This window comes from Alligator sinensis, unplaced genomic scaffold, assembly GCF_000455745.1.
Source record: "Alligator sinensis unplaced genomic scaffold, ASM45574v1 scaffold857_2, whole genome shotgun sequence".
Classification (NCBI taxonomy): Eukaryota; Metazoa; Chordata; order Crocodylia; family Alligatoridae; genus Alligator; species Alligator sinensis.
Genome location: NW_005842261.1, coordinates 507,460 through 528,648, shown reverse-complemented (window position 1 = coordinate 528,648; position 21,189 = coordinate 507,460). Strand labels below are relative to the sequence as shown.

The following is a 21,189-nucleotide window of genomic DNA, read 5'->3' as shown; positions in this document are numbered from 1 at the left end:
CATTAACTTCAGTGGGGTCAGGATTTTCCTCTAAGTATCTCAGCATGCACTGGTCATTCAGCTTAAGCAGCAGCCCAGCACAGTGGGATTTGTAAGCATGACGGGCTGAACTTCTGCATTGAAGGGGAGGGTATCTGCAGTCTGGGCCTCTGCTTTACTGATGTAGCATGGCTCTAGGGGTCCTGATGAATATGGCTCTTGTTCGAGCAAAGTTGGGCTGCCCCTGAGCTATGCTTCTGATGTCCAGGTGCAGAAATGCTGCTACAGCATCTGCCCCGGCACCCCGCAAAGCCGGACTCGCAAATGAAGCCATTCCTTGCTGGTGCTTGGAAACTGCTTTAAATGTGGTCGCAGATGGAGCGTAAATGCCACGTTATTGAAGTTGAAGGTTACTGCTGCCTTTCTGGGGAATAAGAGAATGAAATAATTTGAGAGAGAACAGCTAGATTTTTTTTTTTAAAGGCTTTCTCCCTCCAAGGATGCTGTTGAACACACAACAAGCACCCGCCCCAGTAACTAATTCATTATTTTCCACCAAGTGGGCTTCTCTCAAATCAAACAGGAAACAAATGACTGTTGTTTAGTGCCATTAGTTTCAATGGCTTTACACAATATTTGAATCATTGGCTCTCTATCACTTTGGAGGAATACCAAATCTGGATGAATCTACTCACATTATAAGCCATCCATGGGGCCCAGCCAGGCCCGCCTAACAGATGGAGGCCCATATGCTTTGGCTCTGCACCCATATGGAACAATCATATGCAATCCAGGAATAGAAGTCTGCTATTCTGCTCTCTGTCCTTTCCCAGCCATCTCCAATCCAGAGGCTTTTTCCAGTACAAGTTGAGTTAGAGAAGTTGTGCTATATAGCAAGATGCTGAGATTGAGAGTCCAAGCATAATATTTTCTTTTTGGTGGCTCCTTTTAGATCCAGAGCTTAAGTTGCAGGTCTCTCTGGAAAGCAGCGTGCCAGGTTTTCAGCATGCCATTTAGAAAATGTTGCCTTTCTAGAAGGGTTCAAAGCCTTTAACCTCAGCAGACCAGGGTTCATATTAATATAAGGTCACATAGCGATGTGAAATCAGCTCAAACTTTGCTGGGAATTTCTCCAGGCAGCCAAAATGTCACCCAGTTGGTCACGTTTCACCACGGTTGGCAGCTCTTATTCACTGGAGACTCAGGACTGGGGCAGAAGGGTATGCTGTACACCACAAGTAAGGTTCTTGGAGTAGGGCTACAGGGAGGAAACTGGTCTGTTCCTTCTCTTTGAAGAATAGTTTCATTGGTAGATCTTAAACGGGGGTAACATGCAATGGAATTGCACAGATTTGTACCAAAAGAGGATCTAATTTACACACTTTTCCTTTTCTTTGGTGAATTCAGTGAGTGAACTGTGCTTTCATGAACAGCTTGTTACTGTAGGAGCCATAGAGGAGCTGGAGGTGAAGGTGTCTGCCCTCGTGCTTTAATGAAGGAACGGGTTATTTTACCCATGGTCAAGATTCAAAGGACCTTATTCCATTAGCTAAAATTCCACTCCCTTGCTTGGAAACCAATGGAGAACGTAATAATCTGTCCCATTAAAAGTAACTGTCTTTTTTTTTGACATTGAGGTTCAAGAAACGTTCTTCAAAATGAGGTGGCTGGTTCAGAAATCACTACTTGTTGATTAAATAAGGACCAAGGGGCTCTCTGGGTCTAACCAGTCTGCAGCCTGGGGCCACATGGGGTAGATGGGCTCCCACGGGCAGACTGGGACAGCGTGTTGGTAGCTCACTCCCCGCGAGATCCCTGCAGACTCGCACGCCAGGAGCAATTCCAGGTGACATCGCCCGTTTCCCTCACAGAGAGCCGGTTGGTCTTTCCCAGTTGCCATGGGAACGTAGAACCTGCTATTTGATGAAATCCGGTTTTCCGAGGTGCAACAGAACGAGCCAAGCAGGTAAGGGGTCAGGTCGCACTCCCTGCTCCGCCGCGCCTCTCCGGGGGAGGCAGGGCTGGCACCCAGCCCGGGGGCAGCACGGGCGCTTCATGAGCCTGGGTGTTGTTTTGGGGGAAAGGAGGATTTCTCTCTGTAGTGCCCCTCAGTCTGTCCTGCTGGTCGGTATGAAGGCGGCTGCTGTTTGGGGGTCCGGAGGCTGCCGCGGCTGCTGTACACTGGGCAGGCAGGGATGCCATTTCAAGTCTTTGCTGTTGTCATGCAAGGGGTGAGCATTATTATTGATCTACCCAGCTGGGTACAGCACCCGGAGGTTTCCCACTACTAGCGTAGTGCCTAGCTGAAAGACAGGAAGGCCCAATAGTTGCCTGATAACATCATGTGGCCATGGAGCAATTCCCAAATTGCTCGAGTGAGATTTTAAACAGTGTCTCTTCTGGGGTGCAGTTTTTGTGGAACTGTGTTCTTTTAGTCTGCTCTGAGGCTGCTCTTACTGGGCACCAGCCATAGAGTGGGGGGGCATTGCTGTTTCTATGCGTTCAAGCCAACCCTGAGAAAAAATGTACCTGGACGATGTAGCAATGCTGGAAGAGCAGCAGCAGCGAGGTCTGAGTCTTGTACCAGTTTACAAAAATGGTTGGGCAGAATTTGGGCAGGACTGAGCCTTCAGAAACAGGCGGTTATAAATATCCACTGTGAGAAGAGGCTCACTTCTCCCTGCCAGTTCCCAGCACCCAGAGCAGTGGGTGTCAGTCTTTGCACACTCACGGCGCCCTTTTCATTCGAGAACATTTGCATCGATAGGGCAAGATCTTAAACTGGGGTAAACAATGAAATTGTGCAGATTTATACCAAAGCAGGATCTGGTTCATACACTTCTTAGACTCAAGCCACCCTTTGTTCGATTCAAGGCACGCCTCAGGAAATGCCAGCTCTTAGTTTTCACTCATTTTTTGACGATGGAAAAATAATATTCAGAGTGACCTAGACAAATTGGAGGACCGGGCCAAAAGGCATCTCATGAGGTTCATTAAGGACAAGTGCAAAGTCCTGCACTTAGCAATCCCATGCACCGGTACAGGCTGGGGGCTGACTGGCTGGGCAGCAGCTCTGCAGAAAAGGATCTGGGGGTTACAGTGGACAATCAGCTGAAAATGAGCCAGCAGTGTGTCCTTGTTGCCAAGAAGGGTAATGGCATACCGGCCTGCATTGATAGGCGAGTTGTCAGCAGGTCAAGGGAAGTGATGATTCCCCTCTGTTCAGCATGGGTGAGGCCACATCTAGAGTACTGTGTTCAGTTTTGGGTCCCCCACTACAGAAAGGATGTGGACACATTGGAGAGAGTCCAGTGGAGGGTGACAAAAATGGCGAGGGGTCTGGGATGTATGACCTATGAGAGGGAACTGGGCTTATTTAGTGTGGAGAAGAGAAGACTGAGGGGGGATTGAATAGCAGCCTTCAAGTGGGGATTCAAAAGAGGATGGAGCTGGACTGTTCTCAGTGATGGCAGATGACAGAACAAGGAGCAATGGTCTCAAGTTGCAGCAAGGGAAGTTTAGGTTAGATATTAGGAAAAAAATTAACACAAGAAGGGTAGAAAAGCACTAGAACAGGTTAACCAGAGAGGTGGTGGAATCTCCATCCTTGGACATTTTTGAAACCCAGCTAGACAAAGCCTTGGCTAGGATGATTTCATTGGGGCTGGTCCTGCTTTGAGCTGGGGGTTGGACTAGATGTGACCTCCTGAGGTCCCTTCTAGCCCTCATTTTCTATGATTGTATGATTCCATAATACAGGTGACCCTCACCTTTCGCAGGGGATACGTTCTCGTATCCTTCACGAATGGCGAAATCTGTGAGTAAGGCACTGCATTCATGATCGCCGTGCCCCTGGTGGCTGGGAGGGGAGGCACGGCTCCGGCGGCTCCGACGGGAGCACAGTGGTGATGGTGGGAACACAGCGGTGGCGGTGGGAGCCCAACAGCAGCAAGCGTGGAGTTCCTGAGGAGCTCCTGGAAGTACATAACGTGTATTTAAAATGCAGGTTCGGCATTTGTGAATATTGGAAACCGGGAATGCCTTACCTGCGAATAACGAGGGTTTCCTGTACAGCATTTTTTTTGTTGCTCAGAACTCAGAAAGACCACAACAGGACAGGTTTTCAGCACTGTGGGTTCTTATTTGAAACTGTTGGGTTCATCTTGTGACTCAAGTCTGCGCACCTAACATGGCTAACGTTGTGTGTACAGCACCCCTGAAAGGAGCCCAAGCCACCCCAGGGGACCATGGCACCCTGGTTGAGTGTCATCACTCTAGGGAAACTTGTTGGTAATGTGCCAAGGCTTCTGGCCATCAGGACTTCCTGGCAGCCTAGTTGTGAGAAGCACTGCCACCTACCAGGAAGAGGTAAGTTGCCAAGAAGAGCAATGGGCCAAATCCTAAAAACAGTTGTTTCAGGCACTGGAGGCCACATGTTCATTTGAGCAGAATATGGGGCCTTTCAGTCAAAACCCGTGAGGGTCCACAGGCAAGAAATATGTTCAACACTTGCAGGGTGGTTTGGCAAAGCTCCCAGCGTGAATTATAGCCAGTCTGGTCACTGCTGAAGGAAAGAAGGATGTGCTAGGAGCACAGAGCACATTCTGCAAGGAATCAATTTTGTTTCACGTCCGTACAAGCCAGGGCTGCATGCAGGTTCCTGACTGCCCACTCAACTCAAATCTTGGATTAAAAGTGAGTCTGGGGATGGCTTTAGTCAGGACTGCCCTGCATTATGCTGTCTTTGGATTGTAGCCTGCAATGTACGGATCTGGTGTTATTTGTTCAGGAGCTATCAGTGTCCAGGATAAACAGAGGTAACTAACTCCAGATAACACCTCCTTTTTTTACTGACTTTCCAAGGAAAGCATGCTGTGTTAATGAATTAAGATGGACTGGAAACCTTTGTTATAATCTGGGCACTATTATTTTAGGTTGAGAGACAAAGTTTTGCGCAAAGTTTCCTGAGGTATTTAAACTAATCTTTGGCAAAACTAAGAAGCTGCAGATAAAATTGGGCAAAGATGGCCCATTTCACCTGGAGAGAAGCAGAAAAGCAAACCAAGGGAAACCAAGCAAATGGGCGTACCTCCTTCACGCCCCAGACTTTCAGCACATGGGAAGTTTCCTAAATCAAGTGGATCGAACAGGGCGACTGAGGAATATAAAGTAACCATAAATCTACATCTGCAGGCAGTTTGGATCCTCAGTGCCCAAACTATGTAACCTGATAGGAAGGCAATGCTGGCTGTGATGCATCTCAGGCTGGCGCATCACCTGGCCTCCTGAAAGCTTCAAAACTGATGCTGGCTGTGAATAAGCAAAAAGGTCCATTTCTCAATAGTCACCTCGCATAGACAGTGGCTGATGCCACAACGCTGTCAAGTTGTCAGGCTGAGATTGCACCTCTGATGCAGCCCTGGCGACATCAGTGCGGAAAGAGTTTTCCTGGGAGCAAGCTAGTGCACTTAGCACAAGATGGCATCCCCAAAAGCCATTGTGTTTGGTAAGTGCATGGGTTGCCCACTGGGTCGGGGACTGAAATAGCCCTCAAAACCATTGATGGAGATGAGCAGGGGTTAGGTGTTGGGAAAGGAGTTTCTTGGCAGAATCCCTCAATATCATAATTACCAGTATGAAACAAAGTTCACCCTGTTCAGGGATCATATCCAGTTAGATTAAAATTTTAGGACTCCCCAAAGAGATGGGTTGCTTCTGTCCACAGCTTCTCAGTAAGTGCTGGTCTGTGAATGACAAATGCTAAGAAGAAACAGGTGCTAATACAGTTAATGCACTATTCAAATAGTCCCACTCTGTAGGTGACCTTCAGAATACCCCCATAACTGCTAAGCCACATCTCAGGATTAGCCATGGATAGAGGATGGAGGAAGGGTGGGCTCATAAGAAGACAGAGACATCTGTGATTTCAGTGGGATTATGGAAGCACTGTTAGCTGGTTGCTGTAGATAAAAGATCTGCAGGATGGAGATGGTATCCCATGGACGGTAGCTCTGTGTTTGACGTAAAAGCAATCTGCTCCATCACTGGTATGTGTAGTAAGTTGCCTATGGAGCCCTCCATTAAGCAAAGTTTGGAGGCCTCTGTGTGTTGCTTGGAAAGGAAGCAGCTGTCATTCCCTTTTGCTTTGCCTTCCTTTCAGGTGAGAGGCACCTGGGATCCTCCAGCCTTGCCCCGATGCAGCGAATGCCCAAGAACCATCTCCTGACCAGGGAAGAGAAGCTGCAGGTGATGCGAAATCTCTTGAAGCAAGCCCCACCTGAAGAGTTCAACGAGGTTTTCAATGACCTCCGCTTGCTGGTGGGTGACGATAGCCTGATGTCCCAGGAAGCTGCCTGCCTCTGGGCCCTGCACAACAAGGTCTACTTCACCCCCGTCAGGCAGAAGGAGTGTGAGGTGCTGCTGACCCGCCACAATGAGCTCGAGGAAAATCGCTTCCTTGACCCCCAGAAACAAGTCTCCTTCACATTTGACCATCTGAGAAAGCAAGCAAGTGACTTCCAAGCTCATGCCCAAGAGGATAAAAAAGGTGAAATGTGGAGAAGGGCCCTTTATGAGGCTCTAAACGTATATGTCAGCAGCCACTATGCTGAAGGACTTTGCAGTGTCTTCATCAAAGACACGGCTGTCCGGAAAATCCTTGTGGCCTGCATTGAGGGTCACCTGAACAGACCCTCTGCTTTCTGGAATGGCCTTTGGAAATCCGAATGGACTGTCGGCCTGACTCCCACTTCCATGTCCGCCCAGGTGACTGGGACCATCGATGTCCATGCTCACTACTTTGAAGATGGCAATATCCATTTGACAGTGTGCAAGGAAGTAAGTGGGACTCTGCCCGTCACCAGTGAAGCTCAGACGGCCCAGGACTTTGTGCAGCTGGTAGAGAAAGCAGACAACCAGCTCCAGGCTGGGCTGGCAGAAGAATACCAAAAGATGAATGATTCCCACCTGAAGGCTTTCCGGAGACAGCTGCCCATCACCCACAGCACTATCGACTGGGAGAAAATGGTAACAGCGAGGATTGTGGAGGCTCCTGCTGTTCGTTGAAAGATAACTGCTTGCAGTATCTGAATAAAATGATTCATAGATTCATAGAGTGTAGAGTCGGAAGGGACCACAAAGGATCATCGTGTCCGAACCCCTGCCCCTGGCAGGAAAGAGGACTGAGGTCAGATGACCCCAACCAGGTGACTATCTAGCCTCTTCCTGAAGACCTCCAAGCTAGGTGACAGCACCACCTCTCTTGGGAGCCCATTCCAGATCCTGGCCACCCTTACTGTGAAACATTTCTTCCTAATATCTAACCTAAATCCACTCTCAACTAGTTTACACACATTATTCCTAGTCACTCCCTGGGGCGCCTTAGTAAACATCGCGTCCCCTATTCCCCGTTGACCTCCCCTAATAAATTTATAGGCGGCCACAAGATCTCCCCTCAGCCGTCTCTTGTGAAGGCTGAAGAGATTCAGCTCTCTCAACCTCCCCCCGTAGGGTCTATCACGAAGGCCACTAATCATGCGAGTGGCCCTCCTCTGGACCCTCTCCAGATTCCCCGCGTCCCTCTTGAAGTGTGGCGCCCAAAACTGGACACAGTACTCCAACTGCGGCCTGACCAGTGCCGCATAGAGGGGGAGCATCACCTCCTTTGATCCATGATAACATGGCTAGAGATGGGAGCAAGGTCTAAATACTCTTAAAAACCAATAAAGAAAAGTGGGACGATGAGAACGTCCAAAAAAAGATGGAGGATAGGAAGAGTTTTATGGAGTCACAAGAGGAAGTGCACTTGGGAGACACAAGTTTAGGAGTTTCCATTGACCAATGCTGAGTCCACTAGAACGGCTCATATAGGGCACCCTGCTACTTAGGCCTGAACCCAGGCTCGTATCTAGCTATAACGTGCCAATCATTTCCTGTGCTTGTCCCCCAGAGCCCTTTTAGGAATCAATATGTCCACGTCTTGTCTCTCCTTTTGTGCTTTGTATATATGGAGGAATAAGGTAAAGCAGATGGAGAGGGGCAGCTTGTGTTGCTGGAGGTGGCTGAGGGTAACCCTTAGAGACATCCTAAATACAAGTGTGTGATGAGGAGTGGAACATATATACATACGTGTGTGTGTATGTGTGTGTGTAAGTGTGTGTGTATCACACACACACACATGAATAACAAGTCAGACCTGTGTTTTGGTTTGTTAACAAAGTTGGAGGGAATTTGACAAAGAGCATATCAGAAAGAGAGTACTGGTGTTTTCTAGTAGAGAAATCACTGGGCTAGGACCCCAGCAAACTGTTTTCTACTCCTGGTCCTGCCACTGGCCTGCTGGGTGACCTTGAACAATTCCCCCCCACCCCCCACCCCCATCTCTGTTTTCCTATCTGTAAAATGGGGATAATGATCCTGACCTGCCTAGTAAATATAGTCTCTGGTGCCCAGATCTCTAACTTTTCTTTGATAATTCAGTCTAAGAGACTAAATAATGCACGGCTTGGTTAAATAGCATCTACTAGCAGCAGGAGTTAGGTGAAGAGAGCTGATTTTCTTCAAGTATTTTAACATTCTTAACACCAGAAAGGGAGAGTGCTTTAACTAGAAGAAATGATTTGTAACTGAGCCAAAGCAAAAATAGCTTGAGTCTCAGGCAGATCTTCCCGAGGTGTGTTTGCCTGTGGAACAGACTCCCCAGGGGAGCAGCACAATCCCCTGAAGTGCAGGTTGCAGATGTGCTGTGGGCATGCAGCAGGCTGGCTGTATTCTGCGCTGCAGTCCGGACTTGTGATTGCAGCTCATGGAAATATTTAGCTGAAGCACTGATAATAGCACAGCCATGGCAGCAAAGCTTTGTTTCAGGCTTCAAAGCCTACCCAAATAAATACCTGGGTTGCTCGCCCATGCTGGGCACTCTGCTACACTGCTAGTAGCATCTGAGCTAGATAGCTGACTGCTCTCTTGGAGAAGTCTACATGTGCTACGGTCACCCCTCTGGATTGCTGCGTGGTCCCTATAAGTCAGCACCAAATATAAGACTCGGCTGCTGCCCAAAGAGATGAGTTGCCTCATTCTGGGAATGAAGCATGTTTTTTATGCTCTTCTGCAGCACTATGTTACATCCATTTACCAGGTTCAGCACATGTGGCAGGTGCCTTCCACTGTATCCCTGTGTTTCACTGTGCTTCTTCCTGGCACCATCAGAGGCAGGGTCAACACGCCCCTTGCCTTTGCCATGCTGCCAGGTGGCACTGGCGGCTGCGGTGTGCTTTAATCTCCTGGGTTGGCGGCCAGCCCAGAGCCACCGAGGAGCATGTGGCGGGTGACGTGGGAGGGATATAATGGAACAGATCAAGATTAAAAAAAAGAGTGACTCGAGCAGCTGTGCTGTTGGCACGAGCTCAGCTGAGGAATCAGGAGAAGGCCTTTGGCCAGAAGCTGCCATATGTGGGACCCACAGAGACCAAATGCATGAAAGACAAATGTGTGGAGGTGGAAAGGGCTTTAGAGGGGTCCTGCATTTCGAACCTAACCGCCCCTGAAGGCTGAGAAGAGGAGTCCGCCAGGGAGGGTCTGGGCTTTGCAGCTCTGTTAGTACCCCTTGCTGGTCTTCCCAGAGTAGTAGCAGTAGCAGTTTCATTTCTGTAATGAAACAGCACAATCCTTATCTTAGAGATGTGGAAGCAGTAAGTAAAGCACTGGAGGAACAATTTGCAGGGCATGGAATATATACATAAAACAGCTCCCGAGATTCAACGCACACTCACACAAGGTATGCTTGGAAGTGCCTGGAAGGGACAACTGCTGCAGATGTAAACACCCCAGCACATGAGGAAATGTGGATGAGGATGAGGATGTTCAACCCTCCTGCAGTCCAGCGCATGTTGCAGTCCTCACACCATTCTCTGCTTTACGGTGAATAGTCTGTGCAGATGCAGAGAGGAACACCCCTCTGCCATTAAACCCCATCTACATGAGCAAAGTTACCCATTACTAAACAGCAGTGAATCCCCCTGAGCTGGGGTTGAGAAAGGCTCTAGGTGCTAGAGCAAGTGAAACCAACTCTCCTCTGATCTGGCTGTAATGGTGCTGAAAGGGGTTTCGACCTGACCACACAGGCAGTTCGCTGAACTGCTCCAGCACCAGTTTGAAGAGACACCCCGGTTCCCTTTCCAGCATAATCCTGCAGTCAGCAAACATCATTTCATTTCCATGTTTTCAACAGATGCTTTTGACTCTTTTATTTGGTCCCTAGGAAGCACACTCAGTTTTAAAACAGTGACTGAAAAAAATCCACATCAAGTTACTACAGGAAACACTGGTCTATGGGGGCTCGCGGTGATGACAGTCCTTCCTCCAGGGTGGTTTTTCGGGAGGAGAAAGGAGAGACTGCCAGATGAGACTAGACAGAGATGGAAAGCCAGAGAGGGAAAAGAAGGAAAACCAAAAAGGGAAAAAAACAGCTAATAATAGAAGTGGGGAGAGCATGCCAGACCGTGGGGCATGGCAGCTGTCATTTGGGATGTTATTAAGGACATTCATTGTGCAACACACACGTCCGGATCCCCGTCTGACTGGCATCAATACACTTTTTTGTTTCACTCTCTTTGGAAAAGGGGCCTTAATTAGGCATGAAGAGATTTATCAAGCAGCGGCCTTCTGGAGCAGGCTGGTCCCAGCGACATCTGGCGTGATGGCTTCCAGCACAGATCCAAACAGCAGCCGCAAGAAATTAAGAAGACCAACGGCTTCTCCAATGCTCCCACCTCTTTTCTGTCTCCATTCAGCTGAGAAATCCAACCAGCGCTCACCCAGCGTTAGCCGTGATACTGAGGGGAAAGCAAACCCCCAAATACCCATCTATCCTCTAACAAACAGCCAACCTGCTTCAGTGCCTTGTTTGGTCTCAGCGGCTGCAATGTGTTGTGCTGGCTTCCCTGGCCATTTGATTAAAGCAGGGATGATAAAGCTGGTTTCCAGTGGGGTTTTCAACTCATTGGCGATAGCTATCCTCCCAGTGCTTCAGATGCCATGTGCCTAGAGGTAGCACTAAACTGAGTACTGGTTCCTGGGACTGGGCTATAGGACTTGACCCAGAGCCCACTAAAGCCTGCAGGCTTTTGTGCACACAGATAAAACTGGCAGGTCCTAACTATGATTTTTCTGCTCCTGATTATATCATAATGGAGAATCATTGCTTTAAACCACTGGTACTGATCACACTGAACTGAAACAAGGTTTGCCATTGATTTCAATGAGCAGAGACTTTCACTCTTGGCTTAGTATATTTTCTTGCAGCGCTGGGGAACCGGGATCAATTCCAGGAACAGACATGGTGCTGAGAGTTTCAGCCTGCTGCCGTGTTGCTTTGCATACATCTGGCATGTCCTTTGATTCAACAGAGAAGAAGGCCCAGGAATATCTGACATGTGAGCCAAGAAAACAAACCCATTGTTTTCTTTAAAGCCACCAATTATGCATTGCCCCTGGATAGATCTCTGCAATCTCTACAAGCCACATGGGGAGCTCATTGCTTTTTTAAACTACCCCCCAGGAAGACTTCTAAGTAATATCCATGCCTCTCTAAGTAGCAAAACAGCTTCCTTACAAAGCCCCCGCCCCCCCAACAAAGGCATAATGAGCAGTTTCTGAGCTCTGGGTGGTGGCAGAGGCGGTGGCCACCTCTCTTCCACTGCCTCAAATCAGTGATGGGGCTTGGTGGTCCACTCTCCCCGCAAGTAGTTACAGCACTGCTCTCCACTTCCCCACGCGAGGGAAATGGCCTGTGCTCCTCCTCGAGACAGCCGCCGGGCTGTTCGCTCTGGCACGTCAGGAGCCACGTATGTTCTAATCCATTTAAAAATAAAGCTCACACTGTTTATATTACTTTATTTTATTTTTTTAAAAAGGTTTGATAACAGCAATCACTACCTTGGCTCAGGCCTGTCCCCAGAGGATCAGTAAAAATCTTCTATTAACAGTCTGGCAACTTCCTTTTTAGCCATCACCTCCTCCTGGCTGGGCATGAATCCCCAGGGAATGTTCTGTCTTGAGCAACCGTTCATTAATTGTGTGATGCTGCCGAAGTTTGCAAGACCCACTTGCTTTTTTTTTTTTTAATTAATTTCTTCCGCCCTCCCTCCCCTCTTAAAAAATACAAGCAATTAAGTTGAAATAAGGTTCAAGGTAGGATGCACATTCACCAAATCAAGCTGAAGCTAATTGTTAAGGCCAAAGTTCAGCTTGGAGAAAAAAAAAAAGCCTCAGGCAGATCATTTCCTTGGGTTGGGAAGAAACATCCCCTTGGGGCAGATTAGCCCACAATTAGTCTACTGCAGTGTTACAAGCATCTGGGCTTGAGACTAGCTACCAGAGTAGATGCCGACAGTATGGCAATTCCACCACTCCTAAACATGACTCAAGCTTTGTCTATATGATAAAATTCCTGCCCCAGGTGACAGTACCTACAAGCATGCGGCACTCCTTCAGACAGGCTGCCTGCTGAGCTGGGAGCATGGCCGCACAGGCAGGTTAATTAGCATGGAGACAGGCTAACTGGTACTGCCACTCAGTGGTGTAAATTAGTCTGCGTGGACATGGCTACATCACTTCTGTTTAGAAGACAGTACATCTGGAGCAATGCAGTGCACTTCCATTGCTGCTGCTGGTGAAGGTGGGGCATTTTGTAGAGACACAACCGCGTAGTTCTGCCTTTTCAATGTGGTGGTAGGCATTTGGATTATAAAGGGACAATGTCAATTAGCTTAACTTGAAAATGCTGGATGGAAAGCATGGAAGCATGTGCCTAGTGCAAACCAGAGCTCTTTCACGATTAAAGATAAACTTCTTTAATGGCACTTGTTGATCTTAAACCTCCCGAACCTCCAAACAGACATCAGGGAATGACATTAGAATAGACCTCACCAATCTTGGTTCATGGTCAAACAACAAGATAGAAAAGCCAGTGTTGGCAAGCAAACTTGGTTTTTAGAACCATTTCTTTGTCATAAAATAGATTTTGTTGCTAACACAGAGGTGGGTTTTACTTAGAATTTCTTGAAAAAATGGGTGATTTCCACTCCTGTGTAAGTAGGCCAGCATGGAGCCTGCATGAGTTGTATTCAAGCCTTTCCAGTATAAGTTAGCTTGGACTTAAGTGGTCCATAGACCTTCTACTGGTTCTTTCTGCAGGGGTGCAGATCAACCTCTGGGATTCAGTCTTGGTAGGCTCCCTTCCAGCCCTCACTTTTGATCTTTCTGCTTGACTGGGTCACAATCCCATTGCCCATTTTTTGGAGTGGGGAGGCCTGTTTAACAGGTTGCTACTGGGAACGAGGAGCTAAGTGTGCTTCTGGTTTCCACTGCTGCCCTCCTCAGACTGACTGCTGGTTTGCAGCAGCCCTCCAGCTACATCCCAGCACCGTTGCTTTTTACTAATAGTTCCTTAGGAGAGAAAGAGAAAAGCACAAACACAGCACCCTTTGGAGAGCATCTGCCCAGTCTTTTATACAACATCAACTGCGCTGTCTCCTTGAAGGCCCCAGGCCTCCTTTCAATGCAACAGTTGCAAATCTGATTTTAACCAGCACACCACTGAGAGCCCCTTTTGGGGGTTCCTGGAGTCACAGTCACGTTCTCACGCTGCATCTCGAAGGCTGCATTCACAGCCCGGTGGTCTTTCCACACAGGCTGCAGCCTGAACCACCGGGATGGATCTTGACTGGTGACCACCTGGAAGATACTGCGTGCCATTCACCGGAGGCAGCAGGGCAGGCCCGCTGGACTGAAGGTGCAGCATTTCTCAGCTGGGCCCGACTGCATTTCTCCGTGCCTGTCCAGTCACTCAGGCAATCCCTCAGCTGTGAAGCCACAAGCAAACCTCCCCTCCCCGCTCCCCCCACAGCCCTACCATTAGCACTGAGCCAAGAACACTACTTACTGAGAAGTGCCAGCACCTGGGTTCTTGGTCAAACTAACTAACTACCAACCTTGGACCAGTCACGACAAATGGCCTAATATTTACCCGTTGCCCTAACACATCCGTACAAACCAAGGCGACCTTCGCATCGTAGAACTACCTTCCTGTTGAGCTTAGCCAGCCCAAGGCAAAGTCATTTCAGACCTTCCTGCAACTCATCTGTCCCTTCCTTGGTGAACACCAAACAGTTATAATACTCAGGTCAATATATATAGGTACCACATATATATATTTTTGTCACTGTTCTGCGCGTTAACAAAGAAAACCAACCCCACTAGCCACCACTTGTCCTTTCCTCCCCTACCCCCAGTCTCCTGTGGTGTGTAGCCTGCAGGAACATGAGCGCGGCAGCCCGTCTTACGTGGCCCCATCGCATGCTCCCACAGTCAGTTTCAAGGCTCCCTGCTGGTGCAGCGTCTTTAAGGCTTTGAACTCCAAGGGCATGGTGTGCGGACTGGCCTGAGAGGTGTAGCCATACTTCAGGCTGTCGTAGTAGTGGTACTTGACAGGGTTCTGGTTCTGGTCCAGGGGAAATGGCCAGAAGCCATAGAGATAGATCTTGTTGCAGAAGCGGGTGGCCAGGGTGTACATGAGCAGGCCAGTGGTGGGTCGTTTTATGTGCACTTTGTTTGTGAGCCAGTACCTGGAGGGGAAGAGAAAACACAATCCTGTTGTTTGTGATATATCCCCCCGCCGTGTCACGTGCATGACACCTGCTTGCACTCTGCCGAAGCAGATTCAAAACTCAGACATGCTTGATTGATGTAATCGTCCCGCTTGCCAAGAAATAACCTCTGCTGGGTTTGCTTCATGAATAAACATTTCCTGCCAGTCTGTCTGTCTGTCGAGGCATTGACATCACGCTTGTCACTACCATATTCAAGTACCTTATGTCTCTGTAATGATTTGTGAATAACAAATCTCCTTCAATGGTGGCTTTCAGTACTTCACTTTACAATTATTTTGCAAGCAACACGGAGATCGATATTACAGACCAATCCATTGATTAATACTAGAGACGGGATCGTGGATTCCTTTAACAACCTCCCCCCCATAAATAGCTTAAATGACTCATCATTCTCACTGAGGCATGATGAATTTACTCTAATAATAAATGTAATGGAGTTGTGGAAATATCTGCCTTTGCATTAGAGATCGTCATGCTGGGAATCCTGAAAAATGCGGCTGTTGGCTACGGCACCTAATGGTCCCTTACTCAAACACAACCACAATATTCTGGTGTTAATGACAGACTAAGGCTGTGCAGCAGAGAGTTGCAGGAGTGGCTCGGGGCCATCACTTTTGACTACTACATTAATTTTTGTGAGAGAGAGCAGAAAGAATGAGTGGAAATAACATCCTGTAGCAATGGGCCAAACGCCAGCAGAAAGCCCTTTGTTAGGGGGGTGTTTTGGGCTGTTGTTGGAAAACAGTGTGGTATTATTGTACTGTAATAAGGGATGTTACCAGTTTGACAGCTTAGAGTAGCTACTTGCTGAGCAGAGAATGCTTTGCTATAAAACCCACAGTAAAAGGAAAGAGGTAGGAGGCTGGAAAACCTCCCCAGGGTGTATGCTTCCCCTCGGTCACATTTGATATTGGCCATGTTCTACAGCTGGTGTCCCTGGCTGCAGACAGAGTTTCCTGCAGTTCCTGAAGCTGCAGCTGGCCTGTGATCATTCCTGGCTTGCACTTCCCAAGAGGCCATGGGGAACCTGTTCAAACACTTGCCATGGTGCATGTTCACTTTAGATGCCCATGGATGATTCGTAATAAAGTTTTCAGAAATAACGAGTTTCAGGTGACTCTGCCTGCAAGGCTGATGATGGTTTTCAGCAGCTCTGTGAGGTCTTTCACAGCTCTGTGAGGCCTTTCTGTGGGTCCTTCTAGCAATTTGAATATCAACTCCTCTCTCTTGGGTCCTGATCAGCAAATGCATCCTCCTGCAAGCCCTTCCATACAGGTGCAGTTGCAGTGATTTTCATAGGATCCCTGTGGGTGTCAGGGTTTGGATACTGGGGGGGCCTGTGCAGATCACAGCCTAAGTCCTGAAAGTGATCTCTGCACAAGAGGTATTAGAATTTACCAGGCCAGGCACAAATCTACCTGCCCATCTCCAAATAGATGGGGAAAAAGCAACTTGCCCCAGGTGAGCTAGGGAGTAACATTATGAAGGTGGAGCGAATCTGGCAGATAACCTCGTGGGTTCTCAGACCACTCTAAGGGCATGCAAAGAGTCCTGCTTTCCTGTGGGCTGTCTGCAGTGATGGCTGGCTGATAACCACCATCAGCTGTACCAGAGCTCCTGGGGCTGTGGAAAAGCGCTCTGATTTGCTACTTCAGGCAGGAACAGCTCAGGAAGGTGCTGCCGCTTGGAATGATTCAGCTCCTTGGCAGCCAGTATTTGAGAAGTGAGGTGCTTGCAGAAATCCAGGATGTGGCTTCTTCCCAAGCCCTCTGCTCAGAGGAACTGTCCCTGGATTTTTTTGGACTTGCCCAAACCCATGTGCTGTACTATCAAGAAGGCAAACCCTGCTATTGTAAAGAACCACAAGGCTATGAAACAAGGTCCCTGTGCATTTTAAGCCACAGTCCAAAGGTCTGCCATTGGGTTGCTAAGGCAAGGAGAGAAATGGGAGTTTACTAGAGCCATTTAATTCTGAGAGTCAGGGACAAGTTGTTCACCAATGAAACTACCACAATCATCCTTACGGGAAGATTCATAAAGTCACATTCATCCGTTGACTTCAGTGGAGTTACATCAAGGATGACTTGGTCCCATACAACTTAATGGCCTCAAAATTACCATCACCACCTCTGCTAGTCTAATATGAATGTCTTAATAGCATCTCGCTGGACCACACCTTGGGCTGTTACATGACAAAACACAGAGGAATAGTACCTACTTATGACCTGTCGGAGGCATTTTCCTTCAGGTACTGTTTGTGGGTGGGATATGGGGCAATAAACCTCTGTATGTATAGCGATCTGCTGGTGCCAGGGGGAAACGCACTTGCTGCTCCAGTGGTGAGGGGCTGGGATGACATGGCCTGGAGAACAAGCTCCAACTCTGAGCTCTCCCTGAGATAGAGAAGGAAATGGATGCATTGAAATGAATGAGATCCAGGGTAGCAGTCAAGCTACAGGACTGGCTGCACTGTGGAAAACACATTTCTTCCTTGCTTTTCAGGAAATGAAGACTTCTCCAGTGAGCTCTTGGAAGGACATGGGGTCCTGCTTAATGAGGAGCTTGTGTGAGCAGCCACTTGAGTTATGCAGGAACAAATTGCTCTCTTATCTCTTTTGCTGTTCTGGTCACATTAGATGGTGTCCGCATTACTGGCGCATGCCCTGTTCCTGTTTTGGGAGGACAGCTGGGGACTGAAACAAAAACTAATTAATTTTGCAAATCCAAATGAGGTTGTCTGGGCGCAATTGGGATGCTATGTCAACAGCACACCTTTAATATGCGAGGTCTGGGATTTTAATTAGGAGGCGAGGTAAGCTTGAGGAAGGCAGTAATTATTTTTCAAATTGGCTATACCAGTCACTGTAACCATTAACTGCAACACTTTATGGAAACAGACAGCAATTAAAGGGGGGAGCTAAGAGCAATCTTGCAACGTGATACCGTCCTTCCCTGAGCCCTTCCTAGCAGCCGACACCTTTCTCAGAAGGTATCACGGTATCAGGTATCCAAATAAACCTTCAGAGGCTGAAGCAGCATTCACAGACAGGGGGAGTGAATGCAGAAACTGTACTACCAGCCAGCAAAAACTGCCTGAAACTGTTCTTATATAGGCTTGTAATAATAACAGATAGACTGGAGCTAGACTGTTCTCAGTGGTGGCAGATGACAGAACAAGGAGCAATGGGCTCAAGTTGCAGCAAGGGAAGTTCAGGTTAGATATTAGGAAGAATGTTCTCATGAGGAGCATAGTAAGACACTGGAACAGGTTACCCAGAGAGGTGGTGGACTCTCCATCCTTGGAGATTTTTAAGACCTGGTTAGACAAAGCCTTGGCTGGGATGATGTAGTTGGCGCTGGTCCTGGTTTGAGCAGGGGTTGGACTAGATGTGACCTCCTGAGGTCCCTTCCGGCCCTAATTTTCTACGATTATATAGAAAACCCTTTTAAATTACCCAGTCCATCCCTTGTAAGGAGATAGCTTTATGGAAGACTTATTACCTATTAAACTGATGGCAGCCAAGAAGACAATAGCTGGAAGCAGGGATGGTGCTTTTCTAGGTGACTGTCCCCTCACTAGTCAGTACTCCTTGTTCCCATGTGGCACAACCATCTTTTAGAGAAGACAGTTTTAAAACAGAGCCCCTGAGGCCTCTAGGAGTCTCTGGGGTCCTAGAGGCCACAGGGCCTCCTAGGAAATCCCAGCGCATAATTTGTCCAAAACCAGTTCAATGAGAACAGCACCAGGATGCTGGAGCAATTGGGATGATATTAACTTCCAATGAAGTTGCCAGGACCTCTGGTAACTTCCAATGAAGTTGCAATTTCTCTCCTAAAATGTTGCATGCCATTACCGCGTGCTGTTCAACAGCTGATGTACCCACTCCAGAAGAAGCTGCATTGTGAAAGGAACGCAGGTGGGCACTGTACAATGCATCTCTCTCATCGAGTGTGGGTTGTGAGCCTTCTGGATAAAAGGCACTGGGAATTGAAATCGTAGGCGGTTGTGAAACGGTAGCCTCCACTGTGGTTGAGGACAGCGGCAGAGCCTCTATCCTGCTTCTCTGTAGGAGCTACAAGTCACTCTTCTAACACTCATCTTTACTCAGCACCATCCTACATGCAGAATTCAGAGAGTGGAGCTTGTCTTAATTCATGTTGAAAAGTTCAGTGCAAAAATCCTGCCTGTGGGCTGCCAGTTGTTAGCTTCAATACTAGAGTGCCATGGCCTGATTCATAGCTAGACACCAGCCACAGCCACAGCCACAGCCTTAGCCCTATGCTGCTGTGTCCAACAAAACCCTGGCATGGCTTGCACCCATACTTTGCTAAATTCAAAAGAGAGGCCAAGCAGAAAAATCCTGATAGAAGCAAGCTGCTAGAATGAGTAAATGGAACTCAGATGAGTCAGGAAATTATATTACAAGAGCACTGAAGTAATGTAACTCCATAACTCCAGGCTCTTTTAAACCAGCTTATTTAAAAAGGTGTGATATAGAAACAAACATGCTGGCCAGGAGATATCAGCCTCTTGTCTAGAAGGAGGACAGTTTCAACTTGCTATATATATATTCTAGTTAGATGAGTGAGTCAAATTCTACTCTCAGTTACACTGTCTGCAGTGTGGAGTGAAACTGTTGAGAGTTACTCTGGATTTATATTGGCATAGCTGAAAGCAGGTTCTGGTCCAGTATTTGGCCTACCTGTATCAATAATGCAGCTACGATCGTAAGGCAGGCAAGGTTCCCAGGGTGTATGTGATATCTTTTATTAGACCAACTGAGTAGTTGGAAAAAAGGTCTTTCCAAGCTTTCGGGCGCAATCAGAACCCAAAATCTTGCAAAGTACTTTTTTCCAACTACTCAGTTGGTCTAATAAAAGATATCACATATACCCTGGGAACCTTGCCTGCCTACGTCCTCAGACCAACACAGCTACAACCAAAAATCCAGCTATGATCATAATGTAGAGGTAGTATCTGCTAATCCTATCCTGTCGTCTGTCTAGATTTCTGTACCACCCCAAAGAGTGTAACAACACATTGCCATATAAATTTATCAAATCTACACTGGAGATTGGTATAAGTGGAACTAGACTATTTTGAGTTTGGGATTTTACAGTAGGGCCCTGACAAGCCAAGCCAGCCCCCCACCCCCCTCAGTCAAATGCACCAAGGTGCAGAGATTTCAAAATCCATATATGTGGAGTATAGCACTGGCTCTTCTTTAGCTATCTGATGTAAACAAAAGAAAGCCTAGAGAAGACATCAAGACCCATCCTGGATCACCATCTCTTGATTTAGTAATAAACATCTTGGCATTTACTAAACATGGAGGCTGAAATCTCTTATGTCCCACTCCATTGCTTTTTCTTCATTCAGTTCCTTCCTTCAAACTCAGACCTTGAGCTCAGACTCCTCCTTGAAAACTTCCTTCACTCTTTGCTGCGAAAACCCATGCGAATGCCTTACCTTATAAAGGAGAGATAAAGAAAGTAGCTAGCAAGACAGCTACCATACAGCCTACCTTTCCCTCTCACTCCATGAAGGGAGGCATGCCTCCTGGGGTATATCCCCTTTTACTCATCTATGTCTGCTGCCTTGGCTGCCTTGGCAGACTGTTGATGTAGGACTTTATCTGTAAAGCACCAGGCACACTAACTGCACGGCAGGTGGCACATCACTAGTATCATTATTTATTGGTATTACCATAGTGTCTATGAGCTCTACCTGTAGAGCAGGCCTTTGTAGTACAATGTGACGTACAAAGGCAACAGAAAATGACTGCCCCACAGAACTTCCAGCATAAGTTGAGGACAAGAGGCAACAGCTGGAGACGGGGCATATCTACATAAAATATTCACTGTGGAGCTGCCTCATTAGCTGTGCAGTAATGTCTCCATGTCTACATGTATGGCCCTATTAGGCTGGGGTAAACTAATAAACTCTGCCATAGGATCCTATGACAGAGTTTATTAGCTATTACAGAGTAACAGAAGTACTATCCTACTACGAAGTTATTTACTGTGCAGCAATGCACGTGTAGTCGCTGACCCAGCTGTTTGGGGCATAAGGATGCTTCAGTGCGGGGGTTGCCTGTCAGCTAGCCCTTCACTGGACCACCCTAATGCCCCAGCCAGCTCTTCTGCAGCATGTTGAGTGGGGTCAGAGCAGCTCTGGGCTGGCAGGCTGACCCCTCTGGGCCCTCTGCCAGCCGGGGCTGCTCTGACCTGTGGTCCTGGGAACACGTTCAAAAAGCGTATCTGGAAGCAATAAACTCTGGCACAATATGCGCTGGAATTTATTGCTTTGAATTAATTGCATGTGTAAAAATGCCCACAGAGGAGAACATGGAAACAATGGGCAGGGTAAGCAATGAGCCCAGCATCTAAACACCTAAACCGGTGGGTTTTTTTGTCAGCATCACAGACATGGAGGGTTTTTAGGAGGACTTGCAAGGATGACAAGAGACAGGTTAGTGGTTGTTTATGGGGAGTTCCTCTCACACATGAGGGGCAGCATGGGAGCAAGGATGGAGGTGGA

General features: G+C 47.7%; 1 protein-coding gene and 1 pseudogene across 1 annotated transcript in view; one reads left to right on the top strand and one right to left on the bottom strand.

Moving 5' to 3' along the window:
• Window positions 1–5,457: 5,457 nt before the first annotated feature.
• Window positions 5,458–7,044, top strand: LOC102381654 (annotated as a pseudogene).
• Window positions 7,045–13,338: 6,294 nt separating this feature from the next.
• ST8SIA2 (ST8 alpha-N-acetyl-neuraminide alpha-2,8-sialyltransferase 2) overlaps window positions 13,339–21,189 on the bottom strand; it is a 30,717-nt gene continuing 22,866 nt past the window's right edge. Inside the window, exon 7 of the mRNA XM_025208968.1 lies at window positions 13,339–14,603. Within this exon, the coding sequence (XP_025064753.1) occupies window positions 14,318–14,603 (286 nt within the window). The 3' untranslated portion in view covers window positions 13,339–14,317. The remainder of the gene's footprint in view (window positions 14,604–21,189) is intronic.